The 20,463-nt window shown below is 39.3% G+C and overlaps 1 protein-coding gene across 2 annotated transcripts in view; it reads right to left on the bottom strand.

The window, feature by feature from the left end:
- LOC111155225 (reelin) overlaps positions 1-20,463 on the bottom strand; it is a 505,959-nt gene that overhangs the window by 211,469 nt on the left and 274,027 nt on the right. For both annotated transcript variants that reach the window (XM_022515343.1, XM_022515345.1), the window contains exons 9-10: positions 5,075-5,171; positions 1,515-1,755 (exon numbers count right to left, since the gene is read on the bottom strand). In XM_022515343.1, coding sequence (XP_022371051.1) covers positions 1,515-1,755; positions 5,075-5,171 — 338 coding nt within the window. The remainder of the gene's footprint in view (positions 1-1,514; positions 1,756-5,074; positions 5,172-20,463) is intronic.

The following is a 20,463-nucleotide window of genomic DNA, read 5'->3' as shown; positions in this document are numbered from 1 at the left end:
AGGTCCAGCTGAGGGTCTAATAACATTCTTTATATTGCCTAGGCACAGTTTCTTCTTCTACACTCTCTGGGGAGGCAAGCCCATGACTTCAATGTTCATTCAAGCCCATGACTTCAATGTTCATTCATTCATTCAATTGCCAAATTTCCTCTGAGTCCCTGATTTTTTTATCTAACCTCCCACCAAATACTTCTTTTTGACTGTCCCCAGGATTATCAAGATCAACATAGCCACAAGGTCTGGTGGACCACAGTTAATAATACCATATTGCATCTTTGAAAGTTGCTAACAGATCCCGAAGTTCTCATCACAAGAAGAAAATTTTGTAAACAAGGGAGGTGATGGATATTAACAAAACTTATTGGGATGATCATTTCACAATATAAGTAAGTATTAAATCATTACATGTCACACCTGAAGCTAAAATACTATTATCCATCAAGTGTATCTCCATTAAAGAAAAGATCAACATGTCCAGAGTGAATTCATCAACTTCTGTGAACCTGCTTCTCCTTCTGTGTTTCTTGTTTCCATGAATGGCACTGCCATCCACCCAGCTGCCCAAACCTTGTGCTCACCACTTGCTACCCCCTCATCATGTCAGGAAGTCCTGAATCTTCTCTATTCCCTCTCCTAAAAATCTCTGAAGTCCATCTACATTCTCCCCTAAGTCTGGCAAACAGGGTCTCCCACTGGATTTCTGTTACCAGCCTCCTAGGTGGTTCCTCTACCTGTACTTTCTCCCTTCCATCCCATCTTCTGTCATTAAACATATATTTAAAAAGTCAAATCTGATGGTCAGACATACTTGGAGCAATTCAGCAACTCCCTTTAAGATAAAACTCAAACTCTATAGCAGCTTGCAAGATCTTCAAAGTTTGTCACTGGCCATATTTCCAGACTCAACTATCACAAGTCTCAACTCAAAATCTGTCAGACAAAAGTGAACACTGAATGTTGTCTAAGAACTGGCTTGTGCTCTTGCCATCCGGGCCTTATGTATATGATTTCTGATTCTAGAAACACTACTCTTCCAATCTGGCCAACTTCAAATTACCTTTTGGTCTCTGCCTAGATTCTCCATCTGGAGCACCTTCCTAATCCCTTGATACTGGATCTGGTATTGAATATTGTACTTCCAGAGCTCTAAACTTACCCAGCAAATCACAGAAACTGTGCTGTTTTGTATTTGCATGTTGACATGTCTAACTACCCCCCATGAAGTTGACAACCACGTGAAGGGAAGAAACACATCTGCCTTTCTGTGGTTACGTTCCCTAGGTTCAGCCCAGGACACGGTACAATGGGTCCTCAAAGATACTTACTAAATGGGTGAATAAGTGAATGTTTTTTGGACCAATGACTCCCCATCCTTAAAAGAGAAGGTAACATAAATAAGAATATTACCTATTCCTTTATTAGTAGATTTGGTAAGAATAGTTACCTTTGTCTGATCTCATTGATTAAGCTTTAGGTTTTAAAGGGAGGGAGAAGAAACAAAAAAAGGCTCAAACCTTAATGGTAGCTCCTGGAAAAAAAAGCCAGTTGCCCGTGTCTACTGGATCAAGACTGTCTTCTAAAATGATTTGTCTGTGAGCTGAGTTGATGATCAGGATGTTATCTAAGGCCCAGCAGGCTTCATACACTTCGCCTACATGGAGACTTTCCTGCTTCCACTGGAACTGGATGTTCTCCCCTTTGGCATCTTCAGGAAGGTAGAGGATATGGATGATGGTGCTGACATTGGAAGGGGCTCTGGAACATATGGTGAGATGGGAATTGGTGTCATATAATGAAGAGCCACATAACAAATGAACAATAAAGGTCAACAGTATCCATTTTTTCTTTCTTGTAGATCAATTTTTTTTTAATTAAGATCATAGTTTCATTAGCCTAACATGGTAGGTATTTCAAATTAAATATTCATACTCCCATAGCCCTTAAATCTTTTGGTATATGCTGATGATTAAGATGGTCCTACTAAGTGATGACAGTTTAAACATTAAACATCTTCAAGAGATCTTCTTTTAACACAAAGCAGACACCGAGTATATTCAAGTAAGCCAGTAAAGGAAAAACGGAAGAGAAAATGTCACACACTTCATGGCACCTGCAAAAAAATCAAAGTGTCTCCAGCACAGTGTTTCACATGTGGTAGACACTCAATCACAAAAAAATCAAATAATCTCACAGTTGATTTTATTTTATTTCATTTTTCCCATGTATCACATTTACTGATTTCTACTTTAATCTCATTATGGTCAAAGATATACTTTGGTGATTACAATTCTTCCAAACTCTTAATGTTATACTTTATCTCAGTGAATACTCCAACTGCCCTGAAAAGAATTTGTATTTCTGCTGTGGTTGAGTGGAGTGTCTACAAATGTTAACTGACTCAACTGACTTCAATTTTTTTAAACATTTTTGGTTATTGTTTTGTCTACTTGTTCTTTTTTTTAAAAATTATTTTTATTAACAGATAATGTATTATTTGCCCCAGGGGTACAGGTCTGTGAATCGTCAGACTTACACATGTCACAGCACTTACCATGGCACATACCCTCCCCAATGTCCGTAACTCAACCACCCTCTCCATACCCCACCCCGCCGGCAACCCTCAGTTTGTTTTGTGAGATTACGAGTCTCTTATGGTTTGTCTCCCTCCCTCCTGATCCCATCCTTTATTTTTTAAATTAGCATATAATGTATTATTTGTTTCAGGGGTACAGGTCTATGATTCATCAGTCTTATACAATTCACAGCACTCACCATAGCACATAACCTCCCCAATGTCCATCACCCAGCCACCCCATCTCTCCCACCCCCTCCACTCCAGCAACCCTGTTTGTTTCCTGAGATGAAGAGTCTCTTATGGTTTGTCTCCCTCTCTGGTCAGTTGATTTTATTTGATGCTAAAAAGAAAAAAAACATACAAAAACTATAAAATTATCTTCTTAATCTTGATTCTTTCCTTGAAATTTTGTATCTATGAGAGACCACTGTATGCTGTTTTATAATCGGTGTTTAATAATAGTTATTTTATTTCTAATAACCAGGTACATTTTTGTTTTGTCTATATCAGTGTGAGATTTGCTATGAAAATTAAACATGCTATATAATTCTTTACAACTTGATGCAGCAGATCAATCTTTTAAAGCTTGATATAATTTAACATGATTTTTATAGTATGTCTGTTAGAATCTAGGCCGTTCTGCTATATGATAGAGTATTTTTATTAAATATTTTATTCTACCAAAGTAGAAACCTGCTATACTAAAAATGATTGCATAGCCAAGATTAAAAGTGGTACTAAAATGCAAACTAGTAGTACCCTGGGCTTACTATAAATCAGTTTTGAAAGGACCACAGAAAAGACATATTTTTCACTCACCGATGAAGCACATATATATCCAAAGAATTGTCAGTGTAGGTTATAGATGGTGTACCTTACCTTTGGGGGTAATCAATTTCCTTTTCTTTTAAAATATTTCACAATGACTATGTTTTTAGGTTCAAAAAAGAATTTAAACCAATGAAAATAATGTATTTTAGTTTTAGGAAGTGACTGAAAATATGTTCACTCTGATCACTACTGGTAAGGAAAATTTTGCATTAATGAGCATGAGAGTTTAGAGGATGGTTTAAAATTGAAAGTCTCATTTAGTGAAAAACCCAATGGAGTCAGCTGAATGTGATCTTAATACGTTGTAATTTAATGTGTATGTTGACTATTTGTCATATCAAAAATATGTAGCTGTTTTCCATAAGAAATGTCTACTATAATTTACCTAAACTATGATACATAGCTATTGGATAGAGAAAAAAGAAGGTATGGGTAAAATTTTCAATATGTTGCCTTGTTTACAGCCATTTATAAAAACAAGTATTTAATATGAATGCTTTTTCATAATAACTACTAGAAATTAGGAAGAATAGCAAAACGCTACTATAAAATTGACAGAGCAGGTAAGAGCTCAGCTTGTACCCGGTCCTTATGGATTATATGGCATCCTGCCTCGGAGAGAGACAGTTTATTAAAATCCATGAGGTAGAGTCACTTTACTCAATTTCTGGTTGGAGTAGATTTTGGACATGTGACAGTTTTAAAAATCTGAAATATGTCTGGAACCTTTGGGCAGATTTGTTTAGCTTTAAAGACTAAGAACCTAATATTGACTCTTCTTCCCTAAATAAATCACAATTCTTTCAATAGGGAAATACAGTAAGGAAATTAGCATGTGAAGAAAGAAAACCGTACAAAACTGTTGGAAAAGGTTCTTCTTGAGTCATACAAATTTAAGAACCAAACCAATCAGATTTAACTACTTTATAAAAGTCCAAGGCAGTTTTCTTCCTTTAAGTATCTTACCAGGCCTGAAATTAAGTATCCATTTGGAATTGTTTTATGATTTAAACTCTGTAGAAGGAGTAAATGTCATTTTTTTTTGCCAATTTAGCCACATTTTTTCAACTTGAGTGAGCTTCTTCTTTAAGCATTCTACTTCATTCCTTTACTGAGGGATTTTTTTTTTTTAAATAAAGAAAATGTAACAAAATGACTACAAGTTGCATCACAATTATGATAATAGAATTTTAGAACCTGCCTTTGGGAGGTTGGAAGGGAAATGACAGAACTAAAGATGAGATGCAAAAGCCCCAGGGTTATGAACTCATTACCATCCCAGGCTGGAAGGAATTTATGTGGTATTCTTGTATATTCCTAGGCCTCTGAGCCAGCCCATAGCCAGGTCACCTGGAGACTGGAGTGATGTTATTTTGTGGAGGATTCCATCCCAAAAGTCATTCTCCCAAGTGTGCTTTTACCAAAAATGGTTTGTTATAGCTACTACTAATCGTGGGAGGTTCTGAATGGAAAATGACACTTTTAACAATACTTCTTCAAAGTGGGCAGAGAGTAATGTGTGCAAGCAATTCAGCATAATTCAGCATAATTAACAACCACGATCCTTTTGATCATGAAGAATAAAATCAGTGGTAGAATGAAGGCAAACGGGGAAGTAGAAATCCACTTAGGTCAGGATTCATGAAACTACCTGAAATGATAACAAACCTAATTCTCTCAAGCTGAATCCAGTCTGCGGTATTATTCTTGGCGTACGACACGATGATGCCAGGGTCGGAATAACTAAAGCGACAGGAACCTGAGCCTGTAAAGAAAATCACAATAAGTTTCAAAGTTAAAAAACAGTGTAACTGCCTATTATCCGACCTCACAAATGTGAGACAAAGTTTTGTGACCATTTAAATATTTTTTTTAACTGCTTCCCCATTCTTCCATCTATGCTGAAGTTTCTTTGGTTCTGCTTCGGTTATTGGTTCTGAGAAATACTATTAGATAAATAGCTTTAGGAATCAGGAAAAAGGCAAGAAAGCTGCAGATTTCTTGAGAGTCATAAACAACTCAACTAAGTCAAAAAATAAACACTGAGTTCTATGCTGAGAAATAGCTAAATATTCTAGAATGATTAATAATGCCATTACGGTTCTTGCAAGTTAATATTAATTAATAGCGATCATATTAAATGGTATAGAAGTCATTAAATTGAATGAGGACTAAAAACACTCTTCTTCTGTGTGTGTGTTATTCAAACGATTAGACAGCTAAGATACTGTAAAGAAAATTCAAGTACTAAATGAATGAGAACTGTATATTATTATTCTACTATAGCCCAACATAAAAGATTTAAAAGAAAGACATTACACCCCATCGTGAACATTTGTGATTATTTCTCTCTGATTTTCCATATAGAAAATATGACCAAAGAAAGTTTTTAAAACTCTGACAAGGATTTTTTTCTACACATTCAATGAATTCATAAAATAAAACATAGCATGACTATCATTTCAAAGATCTTCTCAGAATACCCCAAACAGCCATGAAACATATGCCAGAAGTAACTGAATAGCAGGTTTTTTTTTCATACTATATTAAAAACAAATGAACCAACAGAATAAGAAATAGTGCAATTTATGTTTAACTTTCACCCATCTGCTAGAGGAGCCTCGGTTTCAGCAAATGGCATCTGTTGACGACTTTTACATTTGTAGTTCTCAGGAGTTCCAAGCTTTAATAGACTCATTTATTTTATTTCAGTGGTGTTTAGTACAACACCAGTCAGTCTGCAATCGCCAGAGCTGGCAATGCACTCAGAGGCCAAAAGGCAGCTTTCCCAGACTTATTCTCAGCCAAAATGTGGGCGCGAAAAGTACAAAAGAAGGGGTACTCGAAGGACAGGTCTCCAGCAACCCTACGCTCAAACACAAACCCTCCTTATGCCATTCTGGTCATTGCTAAATTTTATCTTCCATAAGCAACTGCTTAAAATACCTATCAGGCTGCGAGGCAGGAATTGGAAGGGGCCAGAATTATGCGGGACCCACTACAACACAAACAACAGTAAGGACTGGCAGACAATCTGTTTATTTCAAAACAAAGTTCAAATCAGCCCCAAGAATTTCAATGGCATGTGTGTGCCACCTTCATGTTGTATACACCCCAAGCTCTCAAAAGCAAATGTAGAAGGTGAATCCTTAAAAAAAGAACAGGCAGAACAAACAATGATCAAAAATGTTCCTTACAGAATTCAATTACTTGCATACCGCTCTCAAATTACGGGAGAAGGATGGCTGACAAACATCAACATGAATGTGTGTCCAAATCCGACCGCGATGGCAACATGACTTCTCTCCTATCTCCTTAAGGTTCCATCTCAATGTTGGGAAATTCAGTTTATTATGCACCCCAAAAAACACAAAGGCACCTGGCAGGGGACTCGACTTTCCTCAGCCACTTAGCCATTAAATGCTTGCATATCTAAAATATTAATATCTTTATGAATCCCTCTTCTCCTCAGTATTGTCAGTAGACCCTCATTAGCTTGGGCCAGGACTCTGCAAGAGTGATTAGTTAGCCTCTCTGTCTCCAGCCTCAGGCCCCCTTCTCTGGCCACATTGTTGCCAGTGCTCTCCCTACAAGCAAATTGCATCATGTTATCACCCCCTAGACTCCTTCAACAATCACTCAGTACTTTCAGAGAAAACTTCACTTGTACCCACGGTGGGATGAAGGTACACAGTTCCTAGAGACCAGAGGTGTACTCTGCAAATAGAACTAGCCCAGGGTCATTGTAAAAGATTTCCATGTGCAAAGATGGTCAAAGAAGGGAAAGGGACTCCGACACAGGGATGGACAACTGGATACCGGGACCGGGGTGTGGGGTACGAGGGGACAGTCCTGGAAGAAGTACCGCCACGAGTCAGTTTTGGCTATCTGCCTCATTCTGAGGCCACCCCGACCAAACTCCCATTCCAAATGGTGCCAGTCCAATGAGTAAATGATTCCCCACTCCCACTCTAAAGGTAGCTGTTCCGCATGTATTGGGTACAATTTTTCTTCACAGAAACCCTTCTGGATTGCAACCCCACTATCTCCCAGACTTCAGCCAGCAGAACAAGATCTTCCTTGCCCAGACTGACAATGGTTCCTTGAGTCTGTGTGGGATGAGGGGAGGAAATCAGTTAGTTAATCAGTGTCCGTGTGCCCAGGTGGTGAATGCCTGCTCCCGAATTCCCTGCCCCCCTTCACTGTGGTGAGGACCTGTCACAGATCTCAAAGCACCCTTTACACAGTAAGGAGCTAGTGATAACCAGGTGCCACCTGCCACAGGTACCTCCTCCCTTTCCCTCTTAAACCAAAGACCTTTAATTGCCAACACTGGAATTCAAAACCAGGAAGACAAACCCAAATGTCAAACACAAAGTGTCTTCTTGCAGATCCATTTTCTCCCCTCCAGATCCCTTCTGATGTCATCCTCTAAAGTAGCAAATTTGCAAGGATGGAAAGAACTGCAGAAGGAGGGAAGAGAATTCAGGATCATGGTTCTAAAATTACAGTCTGACAGCCACTAACGTAGCTGGTCTAAAAAATCCAAACACCTCCTTTGGTTCATGATGGGCAATGAAGGAAATAAAGTCCATTTAATTTCATTTCAGCCCACGGCAAGGGTACAAGTAACCTACAAAGTGATTAAGGGTTCCTCAAGTTTTGTATTAATAAATAAAGTCAGTGAAATTTTAGGATTTGTTGAGGATCCCAATCCAGCAGTCTAAGAAATCTGGCTCTCCTGTAAAGCTACACATAAAAGGTTACTGAAATACCTCGAGTGTTAGGGAGGACAGGACGTTTTGTGTTACAAGCACTTCATTAATATTGTTTTCAGTTGGTCTTGGGTGTCAGCTCTTGATTTTAAATTGACAAATAAATTGATAAGCGATAAAGGTAAGCCTACAGTTATTTACAGCAACCGTCATTGACATTATTATTAGTAATTTAGTGAACCCCACAGTATACAATGATGGATATTTTTACTAAAAATATTTCTAGTCTATTATTGTCCTATAGTTTCTCCTATGGATTAAGAAATACATGCATTGCAATATAAACATGAGCCATCTTTACCCCTGTGCTAAAGAAGATATCTGCATAATGCCCTAGAACTACTTTGCAACAGAATTAATGATGTCCTAAATTTGTGCTACTGAGTTTGTGCTATTTTAATGACTAGCTTTGTATTATCAAGCTCATATAAAAATACTGGATGGTTTTTTAAATTTTTCATAATTTTATCTTATTTTTTTTCAGTGTTCCAAGATTCATTGTTTATGCACCACACCCAGTGCTCTATGCAATACATGCTCTCCTTAATACCCACCACCAAGCTCATCCATCCCACCATCCCCCTCCCCTCCAAAACCCTCAGTTTGTTTCTCAGAGCCCACAGTCTGTCATGGTTTTTCTCCCCCTCTGATTTCCCTCAACTCTCTTCTCCGTTCCATCTTCCAATGTCCTCTGTTATTCCTTATGCTCCACAAGTCAGTGAAACCATATGATAATTGACTCTGTCTGCTTGACTTATTTCACTCAGCATAATCTCTTCCAGTCCCATCCATTTTGATGCAAAAGTTGGGTATTCATCCTTTCTGATGGAGGCATAATACTCCATTGTATATATGGACCACATCTTCTTTATCTATTCGTCTGTTGAAGGGCATCTTGGTTCTTTCCTCAGTTTGGCGACTGTGGCCATTGCTGCTATGAACATTGGGGTACAGATGGCCCTTCTTTTCACTACATCAGTATCTTTGGGGGTAAATACCCAGTAGTGCAATTGCAGGATCATAGGGAAGCTCTATTTTTAATTTCTTAAGGAATCTCCACGCGGTTTTCCAAAGTGGCTGCACCAACTTGCATTCCCACCAACAGTGTAAGAGCATTCCCCTTTCTCCACATCCTCTCCAACACATGATGTTTACTGCCTTGTTAATTTTGGCCATTCTAACTGGTGTAAGGTGGTATCTCTATGTGGTTTTGATTTGAGTCTCCCCGATGGCTAATGATGATGAACATTTTTTCATGTGTCTGTTAGTCATTTGTATGTCTTCTTTGGAGAAGTGTGAGAATTTCAGACCAATATCCCTGATGAATATGGATGCCAAGATTCTCAACAAGATCCTAGCTAACAGGATCCAACAGTACATTAAAAAGATTATCCACCATGACGAGGTAGGATTTATCCCTGGAATGCAAGCATGGTTCAACATTTGCAATCAATCAATGTGATAGAACAAATCAGTAAGAGAAGAGAGAAGAACCACGTGGTCCTCTCAATTGATGCAGAAAAGCATTTGACAAGATACAGCATCCATTCCCGATTAAAATGATTCAAAGTATAGGGATAGAGGCAACATTCCTCAACTTCATAAAATCTATCTATGAAAAACCCACAGCGATATCATCCTCAATGGGGAAAAGCTGACAGCCTTCCCTTTGAGATCAGGAACACGACAAGGATGTCCACTCTCGTCACTGTTGTTCATAATTTTCATGTACAATCATAAGTCTGAGTTCATTCTTATTAGGTTAAGAATGCAATACACATAATTAAGAAAAACACAAACGCAGACATGGATGACCTCATCTTTGTGTCCACATGATACCTGGTATCATGTTCTCCATCCATCAGACCAGTGTTTTCTGCTTGCCTCCTGTTGTAGCGGTTGAAATGTTTCCATTCTAATCAACGTGAACTTCCTCCTATGGTCTAGATCCCATCTCCTCCTGCTCCTTAAAATTTCCCCTTTCTTTTTCCTGAATCATCCATGAGTTTCCCAGATCATTCCTGTCATCATACAAACATCTCAGAAACATACAAAGCATCTCCCATCTTTAAAACAAAACTACTTTCTTGATGTTGCTCTCTTTCTTCTCCTTCTCATTCTATTTTTGTTCGCCTGTACAGCAAAGCTCCTCAAAAGGGTTATCCAGTGATTGCTGATACATCTTCACATCCTATTTTCTTCTTGCAAGCCCCCGCCCCTGCCACCTCCACACAGGCTCCTGCTCTCAAGCGCTACCCTGAAACTCACTGGGGCGGGGTGGGGGAGGTCCATGTTGCCCAATCAACAGATCCCAGATTCAAGTTACTTGACTTCTCAGCCAGATTCGTCACAGTCGATCTCTGCCTTTCTCCCCTTGGCTTCCCTCACCTTCTCGATTTCCTCCCCGTTTACTGGCTGCCGATTCTCAGTCTCCTTCATTTCCCATTTCCTTCTTGACCTCAAACTGTTTTCACGCCTTTCTCTTCTCTTACCTACAACGCCTCCTTTGATGAGCCTTCTACTTTCAAGGCTTTAAATAATATCTACAACAGATAATACGCAGGATTATGCCTCCCATGATGTTCACATTTATAGATCTAAACTGCTATTTATCATCCCTAATGAACATCTCAAACTCACTACATCAAAATTGGAAGTATTGGTTTTCTGTTTCCCCAATAGCCACGATTCTTTTCATTTCAAATGAAACCACCCCACACGCTCAAACAAACAAATGAACCAAAAAATCTAGGAGTCATCACTGGTTGCCCCCTTTGCCTCAAGTCCCATCTCAGCCCACCAGACTCTGCTGGGAATTCTGTCCCCCAAATATTATTCAGTTTATATCCCTCTTGACTGCTAACGCCTGTCAAGTCATGAGCATGTCTTGGTGATTTTCTTGTTCCCCCTTTTGTCCCCCTGCCATCCATCATCCATCCATCAAAAGACCCAGGGAGGGGACTTTTAAAATGTTTTAACAATTGTACTGTTTCTTGCTTAAAACCGTCTCAAGGCTTCTCAGCACCCTAGGAACAAAAGGGTGAGCCCCTCATCTTGATATATAAAGTTCTTCATGATCTGCTATACCAATGATGCTTGGTACACAGTAGGAGCTCAATAAATTCTCATCTTAGACCATCCCTTGTACCACTCTTCCTCTCATTTATTATGTTCCAGCCATAAAGTGCTCTGGACTATCTTTCTCTTCCCAGTGGAGAAGCCCTGGGATGAACACACCATCATCCCGGGGTTTCTCCACTCCTTTTCTCTGCCTGAGAGTACACTTATGATGTCAATTTCCTTACACCCTATTCTCTCATCATTCCATTCATATCTTTCCCCATGGAGTCTCTCCTGCCTGGGTCCCTCTTCTCCCTCAGGTATTCTGTGCAAATGTCACCTCCTCAAAGAAGTCTTCCATGAGCACTCAATCTAGATTAGTCTATCCCAATCACCAACCATCCTCCATCCTATCACTCAGCTTTGTATTATTCATAGTAACCTCAGTATTTAAATTTATTGTGTTTATTTAATCATTTACTTGCTCATTGTCCATATCCTGTTAGGGTGCAACTCCATCAGAGTAGGAACTGCGTCTGTCTTGCCCATTACTTATGTCCCTAGTACCCACAATGATGCTTGGTACACAGCAGGAGCTCAAAAAACTAAGGCTGGATCAACAATAAGTTTGCTGTAATTTATTTACTTCAAATTCTCCATTTCTTCATTTTTTACTGAGGTATGTTTCTACTAAAAACTAGGTTTTTACTCGACTGGGTGGCTCAGTCGGTTAAGCATTTGCCTTCAGCTCAGGTCATGATCTCAGGGTCCTGGAATCGAGCCCCGCATCAGGCTCCCTGCTCAGCGGGGAGCCTGCTTCTCCATCTCCCTCTGCCTGCCACTCCTCCCCCTGGTGCTCTCTCTCTGTCATATAAATAAACAAAATCTTAAAAAAAAAAAAAAAAGGAACTAAGACAGTAGATGACACTTAAGGACTTTTGACTTGCCTTCAAGAGTCAAAGTGAAAAGACACTTAACAGCCATGCTTTAGGATACTGGGATGCTCATTTCCTCACCACAGATGAACTCTGGTACTGTTGTTTAGTCACCTGGGTAATAATTCCCCCAAATTAATTAGAAGATGCCCTAAGAGGACTTCACTGGTTCCATAATCCAGTCTGCTTTCAGAATAAAAATATCAGAGACAAATTACATGAGTAATTATGGTCCATTTTTGTCAGCCAGATAAAGTAATGTGAAGAATAATGATAGCCAGATGAGTTATTTTGCTTATTAGTAAAGCCTTATTATAATGGCCCAGCCTAATTGAAAATAAGCCATTTGCAAAGTCATACAAGGTAGTCATAAGCCACGTAGAGTATCACCCCCAAGGCACAAGTTCTGACCTCTCCATCAGGAATCGGTTTCTATTGCATGAAAAGGTTTCTCAAATGTAGTTATCTTCTTGATTTGTGACATTACCTTGTCTCTTTAAGTTGATTTATTTCGTTTCTATTGAAATATTTGAATACAATAACATACTGTTTTATTTTAGTTTTTGTTTAGAGAGAGAGTGTGTGGTAGGGGAGGGACAGAGGGAGAGAGAGAGAATCTTAAGCAGGCTCCACGCCCAGTGTGGAGCCCAATGTGGGGCTCCATTCCACAGTCACCCTAATACACTGTTCTAAGGGGGAAAAACCCACTTTTACATTTAAGAACAAACTTAATACAATTGTAACCTTACAGAAAAATGTTACTTTTTTACAGTTTATTTATTTAAGCAATCTCTACGCCCAACATGGGGCTTGAATTCACAAGCCCAACGTCAAGAGTCACACGCCCGTCTGACTGAGCCAGCCAGGTGCACTGAGAAATGTTACTCTTAATTGTAATATTATAGATTAATGAAAGAATCTTTGATGTAAGGTGCATGTTAGTGGGTCATATAGCTTTTTAAAAAAAAACATTTATTTATTTGTTTTAGAGAGAGAGCAAGTAAGTGGAGGGAAGGGCAGAGGGAGAGAGAATCCTAAAGCAGACACCCTGCAGAGCACGGAGCCCAATGAGGGGCTGGACCTCACAACCCTGAGATCATGACCTGAGCCGAAACCAAGAGTTGGCTTCCCAACCAATGAGCCACCCAGGCACCCCTGTGTCATATAGATTTAAACATAGCTTATTTAATTTGTCTCATATGAGGGAAGTCTACATGATAGTAAAATCAGTGTTTGTTAGCATTAGTGATAGTTCTATGTAATTTCTTACTTTACTGTTTAGAGTGAAATATCTTCTGATACAAGTTATCTTTCAGAAAGGAAAGTCTGCATGGGGTATAGGAGAAGGTGGAGGAGGTGGGGTGCCAAGTTATGATCTGGGTTTGGACACTTCTTAGCTACATGACCTTGGGGATGTCATTTAACTATTCTGTGCCCAGTTTCCATGTTTGTGAAACATAAATAATAATAGCAATCTCTTCATAAAACGAATGTGAAGATTAAGGAATTAACACATGAAACGTGCCTAGGAAATGGTTCTTGGCCCACACTATTTAACAGATTTCAGCTATGATTCGGTATTTTTTGTTTCACTTCACGGATTCATTTATCCTAGAAAAGGAACACATTTCTGAACATACTTGTTCTTAGGCTAAATATTAAATTGAATTATTGCTTATCAAAGAACTTATAGTGCATTTTTCCTATGGCTTCTTATATTTTGGTGCTATTTCTAGGCTCTTCAGTAGAAATGCTATAAATTCAACACAGAAATAAAATCTGAAACTAAAATGAATAAACTACTTGTTTGTTGGCATTACTGGTAAATGTATTGATGGGGAAGAGAAGAGACTACCTGATAAGAAACAGAAGGCTCTTTGGGAGAAGGATAGCAAGACAAATCGGTAGAAGCAGATCCATTTCATAAGATCCATATAATTGTTGGAGTGGAGTTGAAAATTTGATTTTACAGTTCCTAGCATCCAAACACAATTGAAAATCTGACGATAAAGAAAATAAGTTCTAATAACTCAAGAGAACAATAATGGTTGCTATGAACAGGTAAGTACCACTATGTACATGCCTCCTTTACAAGGAAGGAAACAGAGGCAAAGAGAAGTTAAGAAATGTACTGGGGGGTTATTGGGATTCAGAATTAGAAAGACCAGAACCACACTTTTGATCACTTCACTGTAACTGCTTCTGGTGAACAAAAGCACCCTTAAAAAAATTTATATATTTATATATATATATAAATATATATAATTATATATTTTATATAAAATTATAAAATTATATATATATATATACACATATGGCTACATTTTCACGTGTCACAACAGGTTGGGACAGGTTTCTGTACTGTGACTTCTACTCAGGCTTATGACTTGAGAACTTAATGGCCAGTTCTTGGTACAGAGAAGAAAATCTAAAAGACTGAACCACTGCTAGCCTAAATATCCTGCCAGTCACCAACTCTGCTTTCAGGTTTTACAACAGGAGATGAATGAAATTGCACCCAGAAGAAATGACACGTTGGGGAGTCTGAGGGGCTCAGTCGGTTGAACATCCAACTCTTGATTTCAGCTCAGGTCATGATCTCCGGGTCGTGAGATTGAAGCATGCATCAGGTTCCATGCTCAGCATGGAGTCTGTTTGAGATTCACTCTTTCCCTCTCCCTCTGCTCCTCCCCAACAAGTGTGTGTTCTCTCTCTCAAGTAAATAGATAAATAAATAAATAAATAAATAAATCTTTAAAAAAGAAAGAAAAAAAGGAAGAAAGAAAGAAACATGTTTACTTGGGCATCATGTTCTTTGCAGGTGCCCTGAAGATCCCTCTCCTTCCCTTGTCCCACAGCCAGCCACCCAAACCTCTGGACCCTTCTCTTGCATATTTATTAAATTGCTACTTTTCCTTTACCTTCACCACTACCTCCTTAGATCAGCTCTCACCCCCAGACTAATGTGATAACCTCATGACTGGGTTTCCAGAACAAACACAAAGGTTGACCTTCCTCCAAAGAGTTCCATTGTTGTTCACTTTTAAATCTATAGAAAGGGAGTGCCTGGGTGGCTCAGTGGGTTAAAGCCTCTGCCTTTGGCTCAGGTCATGATCCCAGTGTCCTGGGATCGAGCCCCACATCAGGCTCTCTGCTCAGCAGGGAGCCTGCTTCCTCCTCTCTCTCTGCCTGCCTCTCTGCCTACTTGTGATCTGCCTGTCAAATAAATAAGTAAAATCTTTAAAAAAAAAAATCTATAGAAAGGCATTTCGAAGAGATTTCTTTTAGAAGTTTTGCATTCCAAAAAAAGCAATATCCGAACATTTCCCAATTTAGACTATTTTAATTATGTGAAAAGCATTCACCTGATATAATACTGCAATCAGGATTAAATTTAAGATACCAGATAATCCACATTTGTATTCTAAATAACAAATTCCATAATAACTTGTAAATCTGTTTCTGAAATAATCACTTACCATAAAGAAACCATTAATATTTACAAGTATTAAACAGCATCTATTACTGTAAAAGTAAGAGAATTTAAAAAAATGGCAAAGCTTATTTCTCTATGGCGGCTTCCTTTCATTGTCTGATCCATGAATCATCTTCCTCAATTTAAAATTATGACTGAAATTGGTATCAACTTCTACCCTGGTTATAGTTATATAGTATACTACCCCTAGTATAATTTAGAAAAAAAGAGACAAGCAACTTTCCACTTTTGTTATATGGAGCCAGGCCAAGATGATTACTCTATCAACCAACCAATTAATCAATGAGTCGATCAATTGTCACAAGTAGTTCCCATGTCAGAGGTACATGTGAACTCAAAAGCCTAGTTAACGTTCTTGTGATGAAGTCCCATTTCTCTTGCCTTTGGCTGTCATTCAGGGAAAAAGTAGAAAATGCACACCCTTTGAGCAACCTTTGCTACCTAAGAAGCCAAATATTGTTTAGTGCTCACATTTACATAAGGCTCTTGTGGGGCCACAATGGCACTCCGTGTGGCTCTGACATTGGCTGGTCCTTCTACCAAGCTAACTCTCTTACACAATTTGGGCTTCTGCTCAGTGGTTACGCCCTCGGGAGCCTTCTCCCAGTCACTCCAATAAAGCGCTACCCCTCACTTGCTGGCCCTGATGTGTTTTCTTCATCGCGTTTATTACTCGCTGACATATTCATTCCTCTGATGGTTACCTCCCCTCATCAGAATGCCGGCTTAATCCAGCAAAGATTTTGTCTTGAAAATCCCATCTCCCCACGTCACGCTCTGCACTGACCATGGAGCCTGTTTAAGATTTTCTCTCTGCCTCTGCCCCTCCTCCCCCATCCTCTCCACCACTACTCTCTCTCTCTCTCAAATAAATAAAAACAATCTTAAAAAACAAAAAAAGGAAAAGTGCATGAAATAAATCTAGGAGTCAGTAAAACTCTAGGAATAAAGTCTTGGAAATACAATGATACCACTATCAACTTTAAAAAGAAATCTTATTTAAATAATTTTTTCTTTCTCTTCCATTGTTATTTACTTATTAAAAATCTTATTAAAGTATAATTAACATACAGTGTTACACTAGTTTTAGGTGTATAATGCAATGACTCAACAATTCTGTACGTTACTTGGTGCTCCTCATGGGAAGTGTAGTTTTATTGCCTCTTGTACACTTCTCAGCAGATTAAGGAGATGGGGTTCACTTATAGCCTCAGTCCACCAACACAGACACTGTCACTTTTTATTTATTTATGTATTTTAGAGAGAGGGAAATAGAGAGAAAGTGTACAAGCAGGGGGAGGGGCAGAGGGAGAGAAAGGGAATCTCAAGCAGACTCCCTGCTGAGTGCAGAGCCTGATGACATGGGCTCAGTCTCATGACCCTAAGATCATGACTGGAGCTGGAATCAAGCATTGGACAGTTGACCAACTGAGCCACCCAGGGGCCCTGAGACCGACACTCTTACAGGAGTCTCTCTGGCTCCTAGTTTTTAACTCCTTTAGTTTTTAACTAAAATAGACATCACAAGCCTATGTTCAGACACAATATTTTTCTTAATTAACTCCTACTTTGTTCTTGTCACACAGTCCTAGGATTTAGGACCACAGGGGGAAGGCACTTAAGAGTCAGGAAGATGAACACTCTCACTTGACAAACCAGTTGCCAGAGGTCTGGACAGCCCTTAGCACTTGCCCAAAATTATGTGGCAAGATCAACTGGCAAAGAAGGACCATGGGGCCTGACTCCCAATCCAGTGCTCTATTCCCTTCCCTGTTTATACCAACAGCCAAAGTGGTCTATCAATAAACACGAGCCTTAGAGACAACGGAAATATGCGGTATAATATTATAACTGTAAAGAATACATGATTTAGAATATCTACACTTAAAAAGTACTATTTTGCATTAATGATTTGGATTAATAATTTATTGGGAATCAGAACACTAGCTGCAGCAGTACGTAGAAATCTCCATGGGCCTTACACATGACTTCTGAGATAAACAAAACAATAGAATGTTAAGTAAAGGGGAGGTGGCATTTGCACTTGAGGCAACTTGCAGAAAGGTATGAAAGAAGAATGGAAATGACATACGTTATCAGAGTGTAAACATACAGTCATCGATACAACTAAATAAACATAATGCTCAATTCTAACATGTTGGTGTAGACAGGATTAGTGTAGACACCTCTGGATTTACTATGAAGCTCCAAATTCAGGGCCCCTCCCGTTTGTGAGCAACTCCCAAGGCTCTGGGAGGATCTCCAGCAATGTGTTCACATGACTGTGTTTTATAGTATTTGCTACTTTTTAAATACTTAAATTTAATTAACAAATAATGTATTATTGGTTTCAGAGGTACAGGTCTATGATTCAACAGTCTTATATAGTACCCAGTGCTCATTACATCACATGTCCTCTAATGTTCCTTACACAGTTACCCCATCCCTCCAGCTACTAATATTTTTTTAAAGATTTTATTATTTATTTGAAAGACAGCCAGCAAGAGAGCAAAAGCAGGGGGATGGGCAGAGAGAGAAGCAGACTCCCTGCCAAGCAAAGAGTCCCACGTGGGGCTCGATCCCAGGACCCCGGGATCATGATTTGAGCCGAAGGCAGTTGCTTAACTGACTGAACCACCCTGGTGCCCCCATATTTGCTACTGGTTAAGACCAGCATCTCCACTCTGCCTGTTCCCTCACCATATTCCCCTCATGCTGGATAGTGTTGGAGCAGCCATAGCTGCTTTTGAGATTCAGCTAAGGAGAGGTTAAGTTTGAAAATGGGTTATCTTGATTTAGTGTGATATTGTTATGTAGTTATGCAGGTCACTTCTATTTCATAGTATAGTCATTCTCAGCATAGAAAGAGCTTCCAGGGTGCAACTAGGTGGCTCAGTCAGTTAAGCATCTACCTTCGGCTCAGGTCATGATCCGGGGTCCTGGGATCGAGTCCTGCATTGGGCTTGTTGCTCAGCAGGAAGTCTGTTTCCTCCCTCTCCTACTGTCTCTCCCCTCACTTGTGTGCAGTCTCTCTCTCTCTCTCTCAAATAAATAAATAAAGTCTTAAAAAAAAAAAGAGCTTTCAGGTACACTCCTGCTGCCCACTGGGCTGATGTACCTGGCATTGTGATTCAAGGACAACGGTGACAAGCTGTTCACTGAGTGACGGCAATTCAAGAGTAATTAAGCCTACTGACTCCGAGGAAAGTTAAGAAGCCCCAGAATCTTACAGTTCATATCTGAAAGAAGTAAGATGAGGATTTTTCAATCTGATGATGATCCTACACATTTAAAGGACATTATCAAAAAGGAGTTGTGAAGGGAAAATGTTAATAATTACCTCCCAAAACCAAAAACAAAGCAAAACCCCTCTGACCCACCAAGCTAGAAGCAGAATTATCTTTCTATTCCTTCTATAGAAAATATAAAATTGTCATTGGAAGAGGTGATTTGAGACTATTCAGCCAAAAATTCCAAGGAAAAAAGTGTTATAGAGCATTTCAGTCAGTTAATAAAGATATTACACTATATTTGCAGATTTGTGATTTGGGGGTATTGTTAGCTTCTAAAAATGTATTGTGATTTCTTTTTTCATTCTAAATAAATACATTTGCACCTAATTTTGAATGTGTGATTGTGCATGCTTTTCCTCAAAGAGATCCTTGCCCTTCCCCCAAATTCTATAAGCTTCCAGTATGGACTCATAAAACCTGAACCCTGTTCAAGAGCACACACTTCATGCGCCTTCCTGCCTTTCATAAATGTCTTAGATCACAGGTCCGAAAGCACTAGATCAGTCTAGATTGCATAGGACATTTTCCACGTTGCTTAGCATAGCACATTGAAGCAATAAATAAATGTATTTTCATGCAGGACAGCATTTAAAAAGCCAATGGCAAGTTATCATTTCTTCTCTGTTACTTAAGGCAGATTTGGCCCAATGCAAACATTCTTAAAAGGAAATGATCCCAGTATACCTGCATTAGGATTGATGAAGTGACTTTTAAATAACTGTTTTCTTACCCTAGACCCAGGCCACTCTCTTTTGGCCTCTGCCAAAGTTGAACCTGAATGCAATGTACGTTGACCTTCTTTGAACCTCAGGGGCTCAGCAGAAGTCCCAGAGAACCTGGACCTTCTGGGTCTTGCTCACCTGGAAGTGCTTCTGAGCAGTGCTGACTGAGAAGACCTCCCAGCGCTGTCAGAGTTTATAAGCCAGGAAGACATGAACACACGAGTGGGTGGCAATTATGTGCCAGTGCACGAAGCCCCTAGGAAGCACTTGGAAAACCTGTGCCCTGCGCACTAGCCCATTAAGCACAACACACGTGTATGGTGATTGCAAATACCTCCCAGAGCCAGGAAGTTTCCCAAACTCACAAAGGTACTTTTCCCTCTCTCCCCATCTTTCCTGGGTAGTGAAACCATCAAAACAAACTTAAAAATTGCTTAAAAATCAAGGCCATTTAAAAAAAAAACAGAAAAATTAGTAATTTCTTCTGTTAAGAATTTAAAACTTATTTCCTTCCTCAGACTCATAGCCATGCAGGCCCATAATCCCTTGCAGGAAGACGAATTTCAGGATCCAAATTACTTACATAATTAATGTATGGATTTCACAAAGGCAATGTGGTGCACAGAACCACAGGTTCGGCAGCAACCCCAGCAAAGTCTAGGGCAACGCTCGGCAATCACATTAGTATTTCTGTAGTAAAATGCAGGAAGATCTCATAAGTAATATGTAGAAATGAAGATTATGAGTAGCTTTAAATTATTTCAAGTCAGGATTTG

Source organism: Enhydra lutris, unplaced genomic scaffold, assembly GCF_002288905.1.
Source record: "Enhydra lutris kenyoni isolate GAN:26980312 unplaced genomic scaffold, ASM228890v2 scaffoldscaffold40, whole genome shotgun sequence".
In the NCBI taxonomy this organism is placed as follows: domain Eukaryota; kingdom Metazoa; phylum Chordata; class Mammalia; order Carnivora; family Mustelidae; genus Enhydra; species Enhydra lutris.
This window is presented reverse-complemented; position numbering and strand designations above follow the sequence as displayed.